We start from the raw sequence: 22,092 nt of genomic DNA on the forward strand, positions 1-22,092 counted from the left end.
TTGCAGAAGAAATACGTCCACGGAAGCGTTGCGAATGAAGGGGGAGAATCTGACAAACGCCAGAATAAAGTTGCACGGCCCCAGTTTAACGGTCGCAAGGTAGCAGCATCTTTCGGGAGAGCACACACCAACACAACTCCCACTGCCCCCGAGAAATTATACACAAGCAGGTTTCGTAGGAGCACCCGGGGAAAGGAGATCAGACACATTCCTGAAAAGTCACCTGCTTCGTTTTTTGACAAGGAGGAGCCGCGCGCGGACAGCGTCCAGCGCGGGGGCACTGCCGTGCAGGCTGCGCGCCGGCTCCGACGCTCCGAGTCGCGATGGAGAGGGGAGGAACGGAGAATGGCCAATTCGAGGCAGGACGAGCTGAAACTTACCAGCTCAACCTTCGCATTGACCGGAGACTCTGCCCACAACCAAGCCATGGTGCACTGGTCAGGCCAGAACAGCAGTGTAAGTCACACTGACACTTTTGTTAACAAACACACCCACTGAAAATGCGTTACAAGCACAAACACTGACATGATTGTGTTGCGATTTCACTTGCTATCTGTTGTGCTGTGTGTATGTATGAGCGGGGTCTGCTTTGTGGTGAGCGAAGGGTGAATGAGCTGGCATTTGGGGCTGTATGTGATCGATCTCACGTAGCCTATAGCGTCCGTAGCTGCTGCGCTTACTTCGTATGCTGCTGCTGGTCTTTCCACATAATAACAATATGCTGTCGGTGCAACATGGTATCAGTACCATACTATCAACATGTATCGTGTCCTAACTCTTCATTGACGTGTATGTGTGTGTCAGTCGAAGACGTGCTTATTTAGACTACATTTACATTTTGCTGAGCAACAGTTCATTTTGTGGCAGGACTGTCACGTTGGCGGTGATGTGCATCCAAACGTCTTGCACCTGCAATTAGGCAATCATGTCAGAACATGCCCCTAACAGGAAAACGTCCAGCCCTTTAAAATGCTTGTCTGAAACACAAAACTGTCATCACCAAGTTCCTAATATATTGTCCAAAACAACATGCCCATCACTCAAAAAGTACACCTTGAAGCAGTGTCAGTCTCAAATTCCCCATTTGAATCGATACAAGCCAAAGCAGAGGTTTTCACAATGAGCTCCAACACTCCTGACCAACACTGCACTGTAAGTCAATGCGTTGGGTTGCCAAGCTTCCATGGGTGAAGCTGAGGTGGCCTCACAAAGGCCACATGAATGTGTCCTACAAAGGCCACATGAATGTGTCCTACAAAGGCCACATGATTGTGTCTTACAATGTCACCTATAAACGTGTTTTATTACATCTAATAACTCTGGAGGGGGGGGGGAGAGGGGGGGGTGTTCGCGTCGTGTTTTGCTCGTACGCGCTTGGCAGTGTGCTTCGGCCATCTGTTCCGTGACTAGTTCTGTTGTACGGCAGGAGAAGTGTGGTGGCACAACATTATTGTCTCTCAGTTCTGTTGTACGGCAGCAGGAGAAGTGTGGTGGCACAACATTATTGTCTCTCAGTTCTGTTGTACGGCAGCAGGAGAAGTGTGGTGGCACAACATTATTGTCTCTCCTCCTCTCTTCGTGCACAGGTGCGTTTGCTCCAGGGCCCCTCGCCGTACTGGAAGGAACATGTGGATAATGGCTTTGCTGTTTGTGTTACTTCTGTTCGCCACTGCTTTGTTGTTTAGAGGAATGTGCTGTCAGTTATCTCCCCCTCCTTTTCTCTCTCTCTCCCTTTCCCTTTCTCTCTCTCTTCTTCTCTTTCTCTCTGTCTCTCTCTCTCTCTCTGTCACATTCCAAAGTGTTCCATAAGACAAGAATCTTTCAGACACTCTTTACAGCATCCCCTCGATTATCTCTCCCTCTCTCTCTCTCTTTCTCTCTCTCTCTCTCTCTTTCTCTCTCTCTCTTTCTCTCTCTCCTTCCCTTTCTCTCTGTCACATTCCAAAAGAGTGTTCCATAGAACTCAGAGGAAGTAAAGAATCTTCCAGAAACTCTTTACAGCACCCCTTCGGTTGTGCAGTGTTTGGTCTATCTGTCTAGCAAGGTGACTGTTTTGAACATTGCCTTTTCACCTGCCAGAGCCCCTGGCAGAATGAGGTTTCGTGGCCTCCTCTGCCCCTCTGATCATCGAGTAGCCTCCTGCACCACCTCCTCTTCCTCCTCCTCCTCCTCCTCTTTTATTTCATTATTACTGGAGGAACCCAGTTCCTTAACACACTCTCGCGCACACACACACACACACACACACACACACACAGACACACACAGACACACACACACACACACACACACACACACACACACACACACACACACACACACACACACACACACACACACACACACACACACACACACACACACACACACACACACACACACACAACACAACACAACACAACGCCACAGTAAGTGCCTTTAGAAGAAAAGAAATCTATCTGTCAGTTGTTATTGAGTTTGAGTAGCTACAGCAACGGGGTTTTTGAAAAGTGGGTTATAAGAGCTGTGAGGTGAACAGGAAAGACCGAGACGACCTGGGGGGGGGGGGGGGGTGCAGCGAGCGAACACACACAGAACAGAGAGTGTGGCCCTTGTTTTTCATTTCATTACTACACCAGTGACACACTACCTCAAACAAACAAACAAACAAACAAACAAACACAAAAAGTGCCCCTGAACATGGAGTTGAACACGTGAAAAAAAGTGTTCAAGGCAGAGAATGTAGATGGAAAACAGCAAAGGCTAGAGTATGTTTTACAGTAGTTACCCAGTATCTTAAAAAGAATGGTAAACCATAAAGGACTCCTCTTTTTACCTTGCACTTAATGAATGCATTCTCTTACAGCGTTATGGTTTGTACAGTAGGTTTATGTGTCTTTTGGTTTTGTTTGAAAACTCATTATTTGAATTGTTGCTATTTGATGTTGTTGTTAGTATTATCATGGCCATTAATGCCTCTAGCTTTATTTGAAACTATTGTTTTTTTACTTAATGTAGATTCCACACGCTGTAAATGGCTTTGGACAAAAAAATGTCTGCCACTGTAAATATCATAAACAATACAACAACATAAAAGTGTCCGTAGAACCCATACGGTCATAATCATCATAAACATAAACAAAAATAACAGCATCAAAGTGTCCTTAGAACCCATACGGCGGAGGTGAGAACCGGCCGTGCTGAAGAGAACACTAGGGCTTGGAGGGCGTGGAGTCGGAACCGTTGGGGTGTTTTTTTGTGTTGTTCTGGGCTCAGTCCCAGGTAAAGCTGCCTCTGCCTCTGTCTCTGCGGTCCCCGTGGCCATTATCAGGACCTTAATTGAATTTCTCTGCGCTATGCCTCCACTTCAATGGGATCCACAGGCTGATGGCTCGGAATACATTTGCGTTGGGTCTCCGAGTCATGACAAAAGCACAGAAACTTTGTTCTCCACCGTTGAACGGTTCGTCTCCAAAAAAAAGGAAAAGAAAGCATGATAGAGAGAGAGAGAGAGTGTGTGTGTGTGTGAGAGAGAGAGAGAGAGTGAGAGAGAGGCAGAAAGATATACTATACGCTCTATGAAATATGGAGGGACATTCTGTATGCAAAATACGTGGCTGTATGATTTTTTGTCTCTCAGAGCTGAGATGATGAATGGTTTTTGGCTTGTGCAAATTTCTGTTCGCATTCATAGGGGGTTTAGATAGTTATTTACTCACCCACACTCTCTCTCCCTCCCCTCCTCTCTCTCACTCTCTCTCTACAGTACCTCTCTCTCTCTCTCTCTGTGTGTGTGTGTGTGTGTGTGTGTGTGTGTGTGTGTGTGTGTGTGTGTGTGTGTGTGTGTGTGCATTGCAGCTCCATCTGTGGCACATTAGGTATACTTGCATCTGTTGCTTTCCCTCCCGGTAAAGCCGTCAAACAAAAACAGAGAGAGAGGGGGAAAAAAAACAGGAGATCTTACGGGGCCCTTCTGAAACCCAGTTTTCAACAGAAATCCAACCCTCAACCCCTAATGTCTCCCTAAAGCCTATCTATCTATGCATTCAGCACAGCCAGACATTTGCTTGATCTCACGTCCCATGCTGATGATGTCAGACTGTGTCTCTGATGTTCTCGTTCAGACGGCCTAACTAGTATTTGCGCCCTCGCAGTGAGTCCATTTCCAAATGGAGTTGTTGATGTTATATCGGTTATATCGGAGAGTGTTGTTTTTGTTGTTGTTGTTATTATTGTTGTTCTTGTTGTTGTTTACATAGCCCCAAGACTGAGCATGTGGCACCAATGGTAGCACAGAAGAAAATGAGAACCCTTTAGTAAGCCAGCAGATGCAGAGCTCAGCTTTGCGGGTAAATATCCAAGCCTGGGAGAACGATAGAATAAACAGAAAGAAAGAAAGAAAGAAAGAGAGATGGAGCGGAAGCACAGGAGATTAGGAAAGAGAGTCAGGTGGATAGATTAGGAGGAGTTTGCGAGAATTGCTATGAAACAAATGTTTAACCGACAGTCTTCTGCCAGGACCACTCTATCAGTTATTATTATGTCTGGAAGATAATACAGAAGTAAGCTATTCAGCTGACAACAAATAAAACAATATGACCAAGGAAGCACTCTAGTCATCTAGAAGGCTCTCCGTAGACCAGAGGTGTGTTCCAAGTATGTGGTTTATTGACAAAGTTAACTTAGAGTATGTGGTAAACCGCCTACAACAAGAGCCCAACGGCATTATGTTTGCTTGGAGAATAAAACCGTACAGCTCTTCTATTAAGAGATTTACCACTTTACTCTTGAGTTAATTTCACAGGCTTGTCACTAAACCATGTACTTGGAATACCCCTCCAGGGCTTCAGTGGAGGCTAACATGGACGTAACATGAGTCAGCCATCTGCCCCAGTGCATTATGGTCAAGTGTGTGGCACTAGCTAGCAGAGCTAAATCAGTACACGGTGCTATTCTATTAACGAATTAATTAATTAATTCACTTAATTCAGACACCCAGATACAGGGTTGTCTTCAAAAGACATGTTACAAATTCAGGCTTAAAAAGAGCAAAGATGTCCCTTTGAATGAGGCGATCAAGGACCTTAGGAAGACAAAAACCTGTCCAAAAAAAAAAAAAAAAAGAAAAAAAAAAACACGCCCGCTTTGAGGGGCTTCATTTGCGGAGTGGGAGAGAAGAAAAAATCAATCCCTTTTTTTTTGGACTGCCAATTAGTGTGGAGTTTATCACACAAAGTCCCTCGTACGGGCTGTGAAAAACACAGTCCCGCCAGCTGTCACCAACTGTAGTCTCATACTGCTATGTGTTGAAGTCTATTTCGAGGCTTCCTGCTGCACATAAAAAAAAGCCTCCTCATTTCTTCCCCTATCTCCACCGCCAGTAAAAAAAATATTCCACCTAATTCTGACAAAAATTTCAAACTCGGTTATGGGCGCCCCTCGTGAAGCCGCTGTAACTTGATGCATTTTGAGTCATCATTTCCCCTCCGTGTGCCTTGAGCTTTTTGGCACATTGACTGAGTTGGTGCCGTGGCAACGGCATTCTAATTCACAAGACAGTTTGGCGTGGCACCCATGTAACTGGTTTTATGCAAATCCTAACATAGTTAAGGCTTGAGATTGAAGTATCTCGCTCATTTGTTGTATTGCATGAAATGTTCCCTTTTATTGACCATTGTTGTCAATTGTTGACCATAACATCTGTCCTCTGCCAGGCCTTGCATGTGGACCTGGATGTATGTATTATGTAAGTGGTCTGATTTTGTGTCTGATCAACATATAGATCGTATGTATTTGTCAAAGTCGCATTTAACGAAAGTGGTGGCAGTGTTTCAGCATAAATAATTTCCTCTTGACAGGAAAAAAGGTAATAAATTAATAGGCTCCCTAATTTATTGCTGTGGCATGTCACTTGCATTGAAAACATATTTCACCGAACATGACACGTTATTTGCACATGTAGCGACACATGCTGTAATCGTACATGAAAGTGACATGTGGTTTCCGCTTTATTAACTCCACGGAAACACCTAGAATCAAGCAAACCCAGGACACTCTTAAAACAAATGTGTTGAAAACAACACAACTTGTGTCCAAATAGGGACAGCACAGTTTGTGTTGCTTCCAATACGTTGCTTTTGTTATTTGTTACACAATATGTGTTGAAAATAGCACAACTTGAGTAGTTTTTTTTAGTTTTTCTTAACACATCTCTGTGTCCAGATATAGGGACAGCACGGTTTGTGTTGTTTCCAACACTTTCATTTTAAGAGTGTAGATAGTGTTGAGTAGAGACTTGGTTGGAAATGCTCAATTCCTGGGGTACGCCCGTGCTGGGATCTAGCAGATTCCTTTTAGCCGGAGGTAAAATGGTGCCCCCCACCCCTTTTTTCTTGCCGGTGGCTTTAGGTGTTGTCAATCCACGTTGTGGATTGTGCCGCGGCAGAGAAGCGATCGGTTGTGTGGCACAGTCACCGCACGCTTATCCCGGGTGAAAACGTCGCCCCGCTTGCCAGTAAACCCGAGCAGATGCCTCAGTTTCTCCCACGCGCCTGCTGCGGAGGAATGTACAGTAATCTGTAAATAATGAAGAGGAATCAACTGGAGCTTCCAGCGTGTGTGTGTGTGTGTGTGTGTGTTTGTGGGGTGGTGGTGGTGGTGGTACTGGGGGGGGGGGGGGGGGGGGGGTTGGTACGTTTGAGCAGGAGGTTCTACGAGAGAGGAGACGAAAAAAAAAGAAGAGTGCAGTTGAGCTTTAATTCGATGAGAGAGAGGCCCAGGTGCCCGTACCTCATTCCAGCAAATGTGTTTGAGCCTTAATCTATTTCTCCTGTTAATGCACACAGGGGCTGCCATGTTTTTACCTAGTTAATAGAAGGAAAGTTGAAGAGTGTGTGCATGTGCGTGCGTGCGTGCGTGCGTGCATGCGTACGTGCGTGTGTGTGTGCGTGCATGTGTGTGTGTGTGTGTGTGTGTGTGTGTGTGTGTGTGCGTGCAGTTCATATGGCAACAAGACTTGAGTGCCTCAAGAGAGAGAGAGAGAGAGAGAGAGAGAGAGAGTTCAGTTAGCTGCTCAGAAGAGCAGAGATCTGGCAATTTCACCCCAGGGTTTGAGGAAGTGTGGAACATTTTCATAACTCTTAACACTGTGAGTGAAATTAAAAAAGCCCTCTCTTTTTTTCCCCTCCCTCCCCCGAAGCATTTTAATCTTTCAAGCGCAACCTGTACATTCATTTAATGATGTGAACTTCCTGCTCCCCTGCCACGTGTTTATTGAGGTCATTCTCATCCAATATTTTGACAGCAGTCTAAGTGACAAGCAAGAGGCAGTAACATATTCTTTTTTTATGACGCCAGTCCTCGAAAGCCATTACTGGGGCCACGGCCATGGAAACGGGACGCCGGCGTTGGGGTCAAAGGTGAAAGTCTTCGACAAGATTGCCCAGGATTGGCGACTTTGAGGTGCGAATTGAATCGGGCGGAGGGTAAGAGAGAGAGATAGAGAGAGAGAGAGGGAGAGAGAGAGAGAGAAAAGGAAAGAGTGAGAGAGAGAGAGAAAGGTGAAGCGAAACAAATCCAAGGCCGGCGTGGCAAAGGTCTTTAGTTCCTCCACTGGAGGATTCGCTCTCCCACGTTCCTCCGTTGCCGACTGCCAGCTTTTTTGCGCCGACGCGGAGGCTAACGCTAACGCCGGCTGACAGGTGAGAACAGCGGTCCGCGAAGAGCATATGTCTCGTCCGCCGAGAGCTTTTCCTCTTTTAAAAGCCTCCCTTTTGCACAGCTCCTGGGGAAAGGCGAGAAAGAGAGAAAAAATAAAAAATAAACGACAAAGGAAACAAATAAATAAACCCCTGAAGGCCTACCAGTCGCCTGTTTCTGCGACACACAAAAACCTCCAAACACAACCGCTCTCCCTGTTTTCCCGACGCCTCGTAATCTCGCGCTGGCACACAGAGGGACCGTTTATTCTCCCCGCTGTCGTTTCCCCCGTGACCCCCGGGCGGAGAGTTGGATCTCAGGAATCTGCCTCCCACGGGCCCGCGGCCCTTTCGGCTGAACAGGGCTATTATTCCCCCCCTCTGTTACGGCGTGGCGCGGCCTGGTGTGGCACAGCGCGGCCTGGAGAGAGAGAGAGAGAGAGAGGGAGAGGGAGAGAGAGAGAGAGAGAGAGAGAGAGAGAGAGAGAGAGAGAGAGAGAGAGAGAGAGAGAGAGAGAGAGAGAGAGAGAGAGAGAGAGAGAGAGAGAGAGAGAGAGAGAGAGAGAGAGACGGTGAGCGGTGGCGGCGGTGGACATGATGGTGATGGGATGGTGATTGAGGAAATTTGCCGCTTGGGAGAGGAGCGAAGGGCACGGGAGACGGGGCGAGGTCCACTGGAGGTGGATGTGGGGGTGGGGTGTGTGTGTGTGTGTGTGTGTGTGTGTGTGTGTGTGTGTGTGTGTGTGTGTGTGTGTGTGTGTGTGTGTGTGTGCGCGTGTGTGTATGTGTGTGTGTTTCTGTGTGTTTCTGTGTGTGTGTGTGTGTGTGTGTGTGTGTGTGTGTGTGTGTGTGTGTGTGTGCCTGTGCGTGTGTGTGTGTGTGTGTGTGTGTGTGTGTGTGTGTGCCCGTGTTGGGGAAAGGGGAGAGGCGTATCTGAACTGTGCTGCAAGGCTCTCAGACGGCACGTCAGATGTTTATTTTATAATTTCGAGAGGAACAGTCATTAGTGTCTTTATCGCTACTCGCTTGTTATCGATTATAAAATAACAACATGGCATTCCAGAAAAAGAGCCTAATTTGGCAACGGGGTAATGTCATTATGTAAATACGCTTGTCATAGGAGCACATCGTTCAGTAGAGCCCATTGTTTATCATGGAAGATGAGCATAATTAGAAAGAGCTCTATAGCTATGATGGTGACGTACCCCGAACCCGGCTGAACACACACACACACACACACACACACACACACACACACACACACACACACCCACACACACACACACACACACACACACACACACACACACGCAAGAGTATAAACAAACACGTAAGCCTGTTAAAAGGATAAAAAAAATGATGCCAGACAGACTATTTGCACCGTCTGTTCTTTATTTTGAGAGCTGAAGAATCGATTTCCCTCTCAGTCTCCTGATTAATTGGCTGGGGGAGAGAGTGATTAGAATCATTACAACAACAAAATAAATAAATAAATAAGTAAAAACAAACAATAGGCCCTTCGATAAAAAATGCCTCATGCATCTTTTTTTGGTCCATGTCCCAGGATCGACTCCCTTAGATCGCTGGTTGGAGCCGTCGCAACCCATTCCCTTCAGCCAGAAACTTCTGGGCCTCTGTTATCTGTCTGCGTGCAAAGTTGTGAATTACTCTGGGAATGACTCCTCGGATGTATCGGCAGAGAGAGATCAGCTGCAGAGGGTTTTGACAGTCTGAAAGTCTCCTCTCCTCCTCACACAACAAAGTCTCCTCTGCTTCTTGTGTCTCGCTGCGTCGCCGAGGGCCAAGTCGGTCTCAGAGTGGTACTTTCGGGATGCACAATAAACAAAAGAATGGTGCCATCGCAAAGGTTTATGAAAAAGAAAAAAAAACGATCTGCCAGCTTTCTTTTCCCTGGTTGTGTTTGTAATGTTTGTTTCGGTTTAAGATAACCCAGGTGTGTGTGTGTGTGTGTGTGTGTGTGTGTGTGTGTGTGTGTGTGTGTGTGTGTGTGTGTGTGTGTGTGTGTGTGTGTGTGTGTGTGTGTGTGTGTGTGTGTGTGTGTGTGTGTGTGTGTGTGTGTGTGTGCGCGTGCGTGCGTGTGTGCGTGCGTGTATACTGTATGAGGATTAGTGGCCATGGGAGAGAAGAGACTTTGAGATCAGTCGTCTGTCATCGACAACATGGCGAGTTGTCTTCTGGCGTGTAAGTGTCGTCGCGGGGTGGTGGTAGCTGAAAGACCCCCCACTTGTGGTGCCCCTGGGAGCGAAGTCAACTCCTCCAACATGCGACTGCGACTTTCAGAGACACGACGGATGAAAAATGCGACTCAGAGCTCGACTCCACCCTCGACTCCAGACCGGCTTCACAGCGACGGCATCTGCCTCGCGCCCCGCACGTCCGCTTAACCCCCCCTGAGGGGTGGTGTCTTTACGCTGACACGACGACACAACTGTTGCCATCATGACTGACAAGACAGACGAGGCGCCGCGTTTTCGACAGGAGACTTTTTCCACCCACTTGCCGCGTCTTTAAATAAACAGATAAATATATCGCAACATGTAAACAGAAGATGAAGGGGGGAGAGAGAGAGGGAGGGAGGGAGAGAGAGAGAGAGAGAGAGAGAGAGAGAGAGAGAGAGAGAGAGAGAGAGAGAGAGAGAGAGAGAGAGAGAGAGAGAGAGAGAGAGAGAGAGAGAGGAAGAGAGAGAGGAAGAGGGAGAGAGAGAGAGACTCTGCCATCGTACTGCTGATCAGGTGCAGAATTGCGGGAGGCATTGCTCCGAAACAAATTGAATCCCAGGCAATCTGCAAGCCTTTGGAAAAACAATAATATGACTGAAGGCAGTCATGCTAGTCCCACGAGCAGGCTGGAAGGAAGACCACGGAGGCTCACTCAGATGGTGGATAGCGTTTTATTGTAGTCCGTCGAGACAAAAAAAAAAGGGATACGAAAACAAAACCGACCTATAATTGACGTTTAAAGTAAAACTATAAGCCATTTAAGCCGATCTGGTCTAGCTTGAGGGGGAGGTTTTGCTGATTGAAGAAAATGGCAGTGATGTGACCCATTATGATTTAAAAAGAAAATAGGAGTGGCCCTCATCATTGGACCATGAATAGCGGGGGGAGCTTATATGCGACCGAGAGAGAGGGCTTTGCAACCATTAACCCTGGGTAAGCATAACTGAATTACAGTATGCAAAGCCGTAAGCACATTAGTGGCTGGCGAGCGTCGTGGATTTCTGAAAGGGTTGTCAAGTGGGGCTTAAGCCACCATGCACTGCGGACACACCACGAGAAGGAGAAGAGCAAAAAAAACGCCACCTTCGGTCCAGATCTGGGTTTCGACGAAACGTTAGCTTCGACGTTGCAAAACCACCGCGGTGCGACACAGCTTTCGCTCGACCAGCGATTGTGTAACTCCTGTGTCTAGAAAGCGGTGTTGTTCGGTCATTGTTCCGTTGTTCAAAACACTGCAGTTGATGACGTCAGGCTATAAGTCGATGGTGAACATTTTTAAATACAGTACTTCATTAAACACATACATTGTTTAGATTAGACTAGATTCAACTTTATTGTCATTTGGTCGAGCATTAGTACAAAGACAACCAAAGAGTGGGTGTTGTGGACACACTTGTGTCTGATCACTGTTGCCACCTCTGTTGTTCCGTCGAGCTCCGACCCTGCACTCAAAGATGAATGAATCTAAATGTAAAGTTTTATGATAAGTGGAATAGTCTGTTGGAGGGTGTTCAAGTATGAATGTAGAGGGTCAAACTAACGTCAATTAAAGGTTGACAACCGCAAAATATCCATGAATGAGGCTTCAATGGCTACCCTCTACCTGTCGTTCCAAGCACCAAACTTTCCACCCATGTTTGCAATTGAGAGTTAGAACGACCCTTTCAAGAAGCACTGAATCCAAGAATGGCGATTCTACCTCCACAGATTGTGAAAGAGTGACAATGACGGTTCTACCTCCACAGATTGTGAAAGAGTGACAGAGGTTAACCAACAACCATTTCTAGAAATGCAACCCTGATCTGATCTCTCTGTGTGTGTGTGTGTGTGTGTCTCTCTCTAGTTAATGGCTATTAAACAAATCCAATATTTCCCATGATCTGGCCTTTACTTTTTTGCACAAAGCCTGCAGTAACTCTAGCAAGAGAACGGACAAAGGAAAACAAGTGAAGGAGAGAGACAGGGAGAGAGCACTGCCACACACTCAAGCGATGGAGAGAGAGAGGTGTAAGAGAGAGAGAGAGAGAGGGAGAGACAAAGAGAGAGAGAGAGAGAAAAGAATTGAGAGAACAGTGCAGAGAGTGAGTAGGAGACAGTTCTCAGAGGATTGCCAAGAAAAGACCAATCAATCTTACACATGTAATTGACATTCCCCCTAGATGTTATTAAACATGCATTGCACTTCTCTTTCCCTGGCCCGAACCAAACGCTTGCCTTAGCTCGTAGAATGCACCTGACAGCATGAAACAACTGGGAAATGGGTGTACCGCTTTGCTGGCTCAACCCAAATGGGTTTCAATCCAACTTATAAAGCTTGTTGTTGATGTTGTTGTTGTTATTGTGTTTTGTTCTTCCAACAGACTTTCTAAATCAGGACAAGTCAGCAGTGAGTGTTGTTGCTTTGTGTACAGTATGCTTTCACTTTCAGATTTGTTAGATTTACAGTAATTGGCTCACCAAAAAAAAAAAGACATTCGTTTTTTTTTTTCTTTTTTTTTTCTAAGTGCCTTTCTCAAGGGAGTACACCAAAATCTTGGACGGTGTTTTTAGAATTCAAGTCAGATGAACATTAGTCTATTAACAGATTGAATAAAGCATCATTAATATTAGATGAGGATTTATGAGGGAAGTAAAAAAAAAAAAAAAGACAAGTGCATCCCTGGAAAGCAACATCAAACAGATGCAGCCGAGATAGAAGGACCCCCCCCCCCCTACACACACACACACACACATACACACACACACACACACACACACACACACACACACACACACACACACACACACACACACACACACCCCGTCTCCTTCTTTGTGAAGGCATGGCACATCAGAGGCAGGTGTGAATTAATACGTTAAATAAATCATGTCCTAAAGCCCTCGTTTTCACTCTACTCCTCTCCGGAGCACACAAAGGCTGGCCCACATGCATGCACACGCACACACACACACACACACGCACACACACACACACACACACACACACACACACACACACACACACACACACACACACATAGCAAAAGCACATTAGCAAACGACCGTTAAAAGTCAAATAAGAGATCTGTCTTTCATGTCTCAGAACACCCTCTCTTTTGGTACCATCATGAGAAATTCCATACTTTGTTTTTTGCGCTTCAGTTCACAGTCACAAGTTGCTGTTTCACGATATATAATGATGTAGGATGTGTGTGCTAAAATGATTGAATTGTCCATTTTGTCATAATTTTCCAGTATAATGTTTATCCTTTCATGTCTTGAATGAAGTTTCAAGCAGAAATGCATGTGTTGTACCTTTTGAAAAACAAATGTTGTTGTTTTGTTGTGATTATGTGTTCACAACTAGTGATGGCCACACACTTCTCCTTTCCTGTTATTCATGACATTCACAATCGGAACACTTTGACTGCCCTGATCTCAGTAGTTTGTTGGCCAACATTCCTCATCAAGACCTCATTTGATCACCTTCCATACAAAAACAAAAAAAAGAGTCACTTAATTTCCAAGGACCCAACACTTCCTTCCAACCTGCCATGCCAACTCAAAGCAGTTATTTATTTGCTTCCCGGGATCAGATGTATAACATCGTTTTATATTTATATTCAACGTTATATAGATACTGTATTTTCATATATAACATTGCGAAAACGTTAAATAGTTACTGTATTTTCATATATAACATTGCGAAAACGTTATATAGTTACTGTATTTTCATATATAACATTGCGACAACACGCCGGCAAATGCATACACATCAAACGGCTACCAGGAAGAAGCGCTATTTATATACACCCCAGGTCGTTTCCATGCTAATGGCATACTGTATGTGACCTGTTGGCTGGGCCTTGTCTGTCTGCACAGCGCTGAAAGCCCTTTGAAAAGCCTGTTGGGTGGCAGATGAAGACATCTGGCTCTAACCTGCCACATCTGCCCGCGTCCAAACGTGTTTACCTCAATCCACCCAGGCAGCGCCGAGAGCTGACGCCGCTCCTGCGCGCTGACACTTTGATCACCGGCTCTCACCCCCCGCACCCCCCCCCCCCCCCCCCGCAACCCTCCCCCCCACCCTCTCCGGTTGTGTCACCTATCGCAGGCATCACCAGCTTGGCAGCCCAGTGCGGGCCTGTTTTGGTGTCAGGCGTAACTTTAGTGGATCTGTCTCTGGGCCTTATGCAATAGGATCGAGTGAGAATATGTCTCTGTGTGTGTGTGTGTGTGTGTGTGTGTGTGTGTGCATGTGTCATGTGTGTGTATGTGTGTGTTTGAAGGCTGATTGTTGTTTAGTAATAGAAGAAGATGTGGTGTGTTGTTGTTGGAGGTTTTTTTTGTGTGAGCTGGCATTTGGTTGAGGAGGTGTAGTTGTGTTTAGTGTTGGAGAGAATGAAGGTTTGCACCTGTGCATGTGTGTGCCTGTGTCTCTCTCTGTGTGTGTGTGTGTATGTGTGTGTGTGTGTGTGTGTGTGTGTGTCTGGGTCTGTGTGCGTGCATGTGTGTGTATTTGGCGCTTTGATTTGACACATGTGGCAGCGTATCGACTTGCTCAGCTGCCGTGTGTCCATTTAGACACATTTGTTCCCTCCATCACCGGCGCATCCACTTCATCCATTGATTTGTTTATTCGTGCTGTTTGACTGTCTTCAGACTCCCAGTGAGTGATCATGGCTATCTGTTTCTGCCGCTCGCCTTATCCATCAGGTTTGATTTTCCGCATCTGAAAGTCTGTGTGTGTATTAAATGCGTCTGGAATATAGATTGCATTAACTGGCGCTTTGTGTGTGTGTGTGTGAGTGTGTGTGTGTGTGTGTGTGTGTGTGTGTGTGTGTGTGTGTATCGGTGTGTGTGTGTGTGTGTGTGTGTGTGTGTGTGTGTGTGTGTGTGTGTGTGTGTGTGTAATTTATATGTAAAATAGCAGGAGGAAGTCCAGGGGCTGGAATGATAGATTGGATAAGCGTTTGATTCTAACAGCAGTAGCTCATTAGGCTGCGAGCCTCTGCGATTGGCTGGTCCGGATGCTCGCTGATTAATTCATCCACTCAGCAACCAGATCATCCTCGGGGGGGCCGGACCCCAAGTCTAATAAAGAAGTTCAGAGCAAAATGGAATCCGCCACACAAAAGATAAAGGAGAGGAGAAAAAAAAGGGAACAGAAAAAAAAAATAGTAAAAGATGGGGACCGGGACAGATAAAAAAACACAAGTGCTGGTCATGGTCAATTGAGTTCTGTCTCCACGTATTAGAGTTCTCATACCTCTCAACACATCTGAGGAAACCACCAGGACTAGGGTGGAGTAGCCAGAAGAACCTTCTCTTTAAGAGACTAAGGGCTGGGAACAGTGGACCAGGGAAACAGGTGTGTGTGTGTGTGTGTGTGTGTGCGTGTGCGTGTGCGTGTGCGTGTGCGTGTGCGTGTGCGTGTGCGTGTGTGTGTGACTACACTGGCTTTATATTATCATGGGGGTTGTTGTGTTATGGGGGTGGTTGTATAGATAGAAAATAAACCTGTTTGTTTGATGTTTCAGTACAGGTATGGAGAGACTGGACATGTTTATTTCCATGGTGTGTGTGTGTGTGTGTGTGTGTGTGTGTGTGTGTGTGTGTGTGTGTGTGTATAGATAGTGTCCTGTGTGTAGGTTGTGTCCTGCTGTTGGGCCCTCTGTAGTTTCCGCACTTTGGATTTGCCAGCTGACTTTTTGTTGGGCACGGTGGCTGCATTATTAATTGATTAATTACTCATTCATCATTTATTAAACCAGGTGGTGCTTTTGATATTTAAATCAGCTGCATGTTTAAAAAGAGAGGGGCCATACTCATACTCTCTCTCTCTCTCTCTGTCTCTCCGTTCACTGGGACACAGTGTTGAAACAGCATCCAGAAGATAACTAGAGTCAGAAGCTAGCACTTACATAACTGGAAAAATGAATTGAAATCAATGTTGACGTTTGGTGTGATTAATAATTCTATTGAGCACAATGTGCACTTACATAAAACCATAAATAATGTAAAAATAAGTACACATACAGTGTGTCTGGTAACTAAACTTAACAATTACAGAAATACCTGTAGAGAATAATAATTTTGATAATAGAAAAAGTATTGATACAATGTTACAATTATCAGGTCGTTGCAATAACATGTCCTTCTGCTAACTGGAATACCATGTGTTTTCTTTTGAGTCTTAGAGAAAACTTGTTAATGTTGCATCAAAGAACAAAAAAGGCTGCCTTTTGCATACAAAAGTGTTAATTACACATTCTACTTAGCACCTTCCTGAGTGTGCTCAAGTGAATATGTTACAACCTCACTTTTTCTTTTGAGTCTTGACATTAATCTGTGAACCAGTGTGACAGTAGTCAGCTGGTCCCTACTGTAGCTCTGCAGTTGTGTAAACCTCCCTCCTTGACGCCTTACGGGACGTGCTAGTCAGAGAGCTAGCGGCCTGGGCTTTTAGCTCGATTGTTATAGTGCGTTCAAATGCCGATCTGGGGCACGTTTCCCAAAACCATTTGCTTACTGTTAGCAATTTAGTTAGCTGGCAATGGGATATTGCATTGCAACCAACAACTTTGCTAACTTAGTTAGAGATTGCCTAAGATAGAGACTCTTAGATAGAGTTGCTAACTTAGTTGCTAATTTAGTTAGCAACTATGGTTTTGGGAACCGTGCCCCTGAGTTGCTGTTTGGGGGTTCAAGTCCAGGAGAGTGCAGGTCTGAGGCAACAGCAGGTAGAAATGATAGGAGCCATATTTTTGACTCTTGTCTGTATTCTCACGTTTGCAAGCCCAACAAATTGGAGTGTGTGATAACTAGATAGATAGATACTTTATTGATCCCCAAGGGGAAATTCAAGAATTCAACGTCTATGGAGTGTGTGATAACTTCTACCGCTTCCACTTCACATATGGCGATATGCATGCCTAGTTACGGATGGACTATCGATCACATCAGATCACACAGTATCATATACGCTGAAGACATAGCCTTCCTTTGAATTAGACGGAAGTACATGAAGTCATTAGCATTAGTTGTAGGTATCCTGAAAAAGAAACCAGATATATAGAACATCACTCCCTTCTATCTTAACTAATGTGCACACGATGTACGCTTGTACACAGCACATGGCCTCATAGTAATTAGTGAACCTAGAGTATGTATTTTTGGACAAGGCAATTAAGGGAAAGTAATGACAGCGCTACTCTTATAAATGTTAGAAAAGTTACATCTTTGAAAAGGCTAATGAGGTGTAGTGCTGAATGAACTACACACTTGTTCAAACTGAAGGTTTCACATATCTCTGGATAGTGCTGATGGAATTGATCAAAAAAAAAAGGATGAATATTCCTTCTTTAAAATGAACAAAAAGATTCAAACCAATTTGAGTATCTATTTTTACGCAGGGTAATTAGACGTTAAAGTAGAGATAGGACTACGTGGCTGCATGTGAAAAAAGATGCATCTTTTAAAAGACTAATTAGGTCACAGTAGGCATGGGTAGAACACACTGTTGCTCTGAGTGAGCGGTGCTGTTTGAACAATGGTCTTTTGACACGAAACAAGAAGCAGTATTAGCACCATTTACTCTACAACCTGTCATGCGTGAAGCTGACTTCACTTCGTGAAGCTGACTTCACAAAAGGCTGGATGTGTACTTTTGTGCTTCAAACTCCAAAATGCTATGAAACGCTAAAACTTAAATGGTTCAGCATTTTATCGCACTGTCACTTGACTTTCAGTCCTTTTCTTAACGCGCCAGAGCTCCGTGCTCATTTTGGTGAATGTTTTAGAGCTGCAGTATGTCTTCAGGGTCATAGTGAGAAGTACTGTATGATGGGATGGTAGGCAAACTAGTTTACATTTTCTCCTGAATTTACCCATCTATTTTGGGTAAAAAAAAAAAAAAAAAAAAAACCCAACAACTTTACAATATGCCCACTGTAGTAAACAAACTGACCATTTCAGTATGAAAAAATAGCCAGCTTAACCCTCATAGGATCTTCGTTTTTTGGTTACACAGGGGGTCCTGCCGGGTCTGGTAGACCCATGGCATTTTGGGGTCTTTAACCCAACATATTGAAACCTTTTTTTGTTAAAATTCTCAGCAGATGTTTACTTCAACCTATTTGCAAGTCATATAAACAACATTTGTTACATTTGTTGCCTTTACCTTTGTTAAATCACATGGTTATACACAGAAGTGCTACTCGTTTTTGTTGCACAAATGCAACAAACTTAGGAAATGCATCCTAAAACAGCCATAACTGGACAATGATCAACTAATGTACAAATGAAGGATATTTTTCCAGAACTATAGTGAATTATTTATTAGAAATTGAACTTTCTTACTACATCTGCCATGATCCTCAGATTCTGAAACCTCTTCCTCTGCATCATCTTCAAGTCCCCCTGTCTCTTCCAGTATCAATTCTAAGGCAGTCTGAACTGAGAATCGCTTTGCCATCTTGTGTGGTATTCATTCCCGCAGGACAGATGGTAAAATGTGTGGGAATATGGGTGCAGATATTGTTGGGTTAGGGGTTGGGTTAGGGTTGGGTGCTCCAATTTTGTAACTATGTTGCAACCTTGTGCGGGAACTGCACTGGTGGCTCACACTAAGGGCCCATTTACCTGCTTTACTCTCTCTCTCCCTCTCTCTCTTTCTTTCTTTCTCTCTCTCCCTCCCTCACTCACTCTCTATCTCTCTCACACACACACACACACACACACACATACTGTACACAGGCCCAGAAACCTAAAAGGGGAAATGAGATAACACAGGACCTATGATTTCCACACATTATAGCCCCGGGTCCAGTAGACCCGCTAAGACCCTGCATGTAATAGAAATGTGCAGGGGGGGTTCAATTTTTTTTTTTCTGAATTATGTTCCTCACACAAAATGAGCCAAGGCCAATGAATCTCAGTTTGAAAAAATTATTATTTGTATCACTTTTCTTAAGATGAAAACTGAAAACGGGTCCCACAGACCCGAAGAGCTTATAAGGGTTAAAAGATAGACAGAAGACAGATTATGTCTGGTGAGTGATATTAAGAGTAAACCAAACCAGTTAATGTTGAAGGACATGCTAATTTATCCTTCTTTCATTTCAACCTTTGCGTGTTGTACCTTCAGCGCTGATAATCCTGAAAGCAAGTAGTTTACGACGGCAACATCAAAAAGAAGTGAGTGATCACACACAATGTCCAGTTTGTGGTCCCTGTTCGACATGCGGTGAAAAGCTCAGCATGTGGTCGCATAGGTTCTCCGCCACCTGTGTTGTCATTGTACTGTTTGATCACTGCAGGCCTCCTTACCTGGACCACCTGGTGCAAATGTAAAGCCCTTGGGAGGCCATTGCAAGGGAACTCAACAGGAGCTCACCAAAAAAAAAAGAAAATAATAATAAAATAAAATGCCCACCACAGTAAGAATAAATTCACACCATATTCCCTTTGGGGAGTGGGCTCCGTAGCTGATGTTCTTACCTGGATATGTTTTGTGTATCTTTGTGGACCACCTAGTGCAAACGTTCTCGGGATCTCTCCCCATACGCAGTGGGGGGAACCACCAGGGCTGCTTTTTATTATCATACCATTTTCTGATTGCTAGCTCAGAGAAATTCTCTCTGACCAAGCCACAATATTGCTCCTCTACCTTGCTATTCTACCTGGCAAAAACAAGAGAACGCGCCGACATCTACAGTAAATAGTGCAGGTGCTGGACCGAAAAGACGTGAAAAGAAATGATAAACGTCTGCACACTGATAGCAGCTCCCAGGTTTATTTAGCACCAAATAAATAAACTGTGCTAAATAAACCTGGGAGCTGCTATCAGAGTGCGGACCTTTATCATTTCTATGCTACCTGGCACCCCGTCGAAGAGTAGGAGACGGCCTGTTAGAACAGAAGAATAGAAGAACAAACTCAACTGCCATTCGCCTGACGCTGCCTCCACTGTGTGGCCCATGAATGTGCTCGTCACCTTTATAGACTTCAAAGTCCCGGCATTAGACCATTTGGAGAAGAAAGGACAAAGACCTTTAGGCTAAGTAGGGTTTCGGCATGCCTGGAATAAATTACTTGACCAGAGCGCTGCTCGCTTTTGCTGATCGCCATTCAGGCCACTTACTAGATCCGCTGTCAGATATCAATGCGTGCGTCGTTATCTATTAGGCTTCTTGTCGATGTGCAGTTGCCAGGTAGGCTACTGTGAGGCACACACTAAATGTGTTGCCAGATAAGCTACTGTAGGGCACACACCAACTATGTTGTACATGACAACTGCATAGGCTGCATCAGATGACTCAAACATTAATTAGGCCTTTTTTTTTGCAAATCAGTCTTCCTGCTGTGACGTTCATGTTGCAACTACATTGTCTCTCCTAGCCCAGTATATATAAAAGCTCCCATATATGTGTGTGTATTACTTAATGTATAGACCATTTCAACTACATTAACATACATGTATGGTAGCTAATGGTAACTTGGGGAAAACAAAAGTGAAAAAAGAAAAATGTTTTGAATTTGACATTTTCCGGAGCACCACTGTTAAGTCTCAGAGCTAATGTAGCCTATCTTCATTGGGTTTGAATGTTTACACTGAAAAACCCTCTAGGAACAGACTACAAGGGTATATTATATTCAGATTATTTCCCCTACTCTGTACCCTGCTAGAGCTTCTTCATTTAGGGAGATATCCATGGCAACACTCCAAGTACATAAAGCCTTTATGTGTCAGGTGACACTCTATTCAGAAGTTTCAGGACCTTGGACAGCGCTGCAGCAAAAATGACCTTTGCTACATTTCAGAAAAAGGAAAATGCAACACAAATCATATTCCGCCTCATCTCAGTCTCGATCCTGATAATTAATATATCATTACGAGATAAAAGCACAGATGAGGAGAGGGTTGTGAATATTAAACACAGCTAAATGTGTCTGTTATCAATATCACTCATCCTCTATATGTCAAGACCCTATTACCATATGACATTGAATATGCATGGACTTTTCTATGAGATGCATGCAAGTATAAAAGAGAAATATATATGGCCTAAAATTATAATCTTCAAAAAAAAAAAGAAAGAAAGAAAAATCAAAGATCAGTCTAATTAGGGGGCGTCTTCTGTCGACAGGGGTCACATCCTCAGCGTGCCATTCATTAACATTAACGATCACAGATCGCATACTCGATGCGTTGCCCGTTGTCCGCGTCGGCCATGTCGGCTCCGAGGCTTCCGGAGGATTCCAGGCACGCGCCATGCACTGTCCGGGCAAACGCCCCACCGAGTGTCCAGTCTGTTACCTCCTCGGGGGGAGTGATACTGGACGGAGGGTGGGGTGGGGGGGGTGGTTGGGGTGGGCGGTGTGTCTACTCTGCCCTCGGTGAGCCTCCCTGTGGAGGAGCGTCCAGCGCAGCGGCAGCCTCTCGCCACCTCCCGAGCCGGGCACTGCCAGCCTCACTTTGCTTCACTCTGTCTGGGCCTCGGTGCCAAAGAAGAAGAAGAAGTAAAAAAAAAAAAAAAAAAAGCCTCCATGTTGGCACAGCGCCAGGGTGCATCTGTGCCAAGTTTGGCCTGAGACCAGTGCCCAGTGCCCGTGCATCCACAACCCCCCCCCCCCCCCCCCCACCCCGCCCCCCCTCAGAGTGGCCGACCAGGCCCCCCCCTCTCTCCTCTCTCCCCTGGCCAGATGGGCTCGTGGTCGGGGGGAGTGGCAGCGACGGTTCCCCGTGGGCCTGTTAGCTGACCACTGGTGACCACTCAGAAGCGCGTGCCAACATCCCCTTCCCTCGGCTGGAGCCGGAGTTAGAACGAGCTGGACGTTAAAAAGGTGTGAGTAATGTTTCGTTTAGGTGTGGTGTGAGTCATGTGTTTTTTTTTCTCTTTCTTTTAAGTCCAACTAGACTCTCTGTGATATTAGAGGCACCCGGTAGGTAGGCTGGGAGACTCGTGATACGACTATTTTAATAACAAAAATAAGATATAAATAAAATACAAATAAAATGGGCCGTTACCAAGGGGATTCAAATGCAAAGCTTAAAACAACTATGCAGATATTTCCCTATCAAATTCTCCCAGCTCCTCTCTCTCTCTCGCTCACTCTCTCTTTCTCTCTGTTTCTTTTTTCATCTCCCTCTCTCTTTCTCTCCCTCCCTCTCTCTCCCTCTCTCTCCCTTTCTC

General features: G+C 45.1%; 1 protein-coding gene across 1 annotated transcript in view; it reads left to right on the forward strand.

The window, feature by feature from the left end:
- The first annotated feature begins 345 nt into the window (after positions 1 to 345).
- Positions 346 to 22,092, forward strand: part of LOC134078287 (VPS10 domain-containing receptor SorCS1-like) — a 147,118-nt gene continuing 125,371 nt past the window's right edge. Inside the window, exon 1 of the mRNA XM_062534103.1 lies at positions 346 to 456. Coding sequence (XP_062390087.1) covers positions 346 to 456 — 111 coding nt within the window. The remainder of the gene's footprint in view (positions 457 to 22,092) is intronic.

Source organism: Sardina pilchardus, chromosome 1 (genome assembly GCF_963854185.1).
Source record: "Sardina pilchardus chromosome 1, fSarPil1.1, whole genome shotgun sequence".
Taxonomy (NCBI): Eukaryota; Metazoa; Chordata; class Actinopteri; order Clupeiformes; family Clupeidae; genus Sardina; species Sardina pilchardus.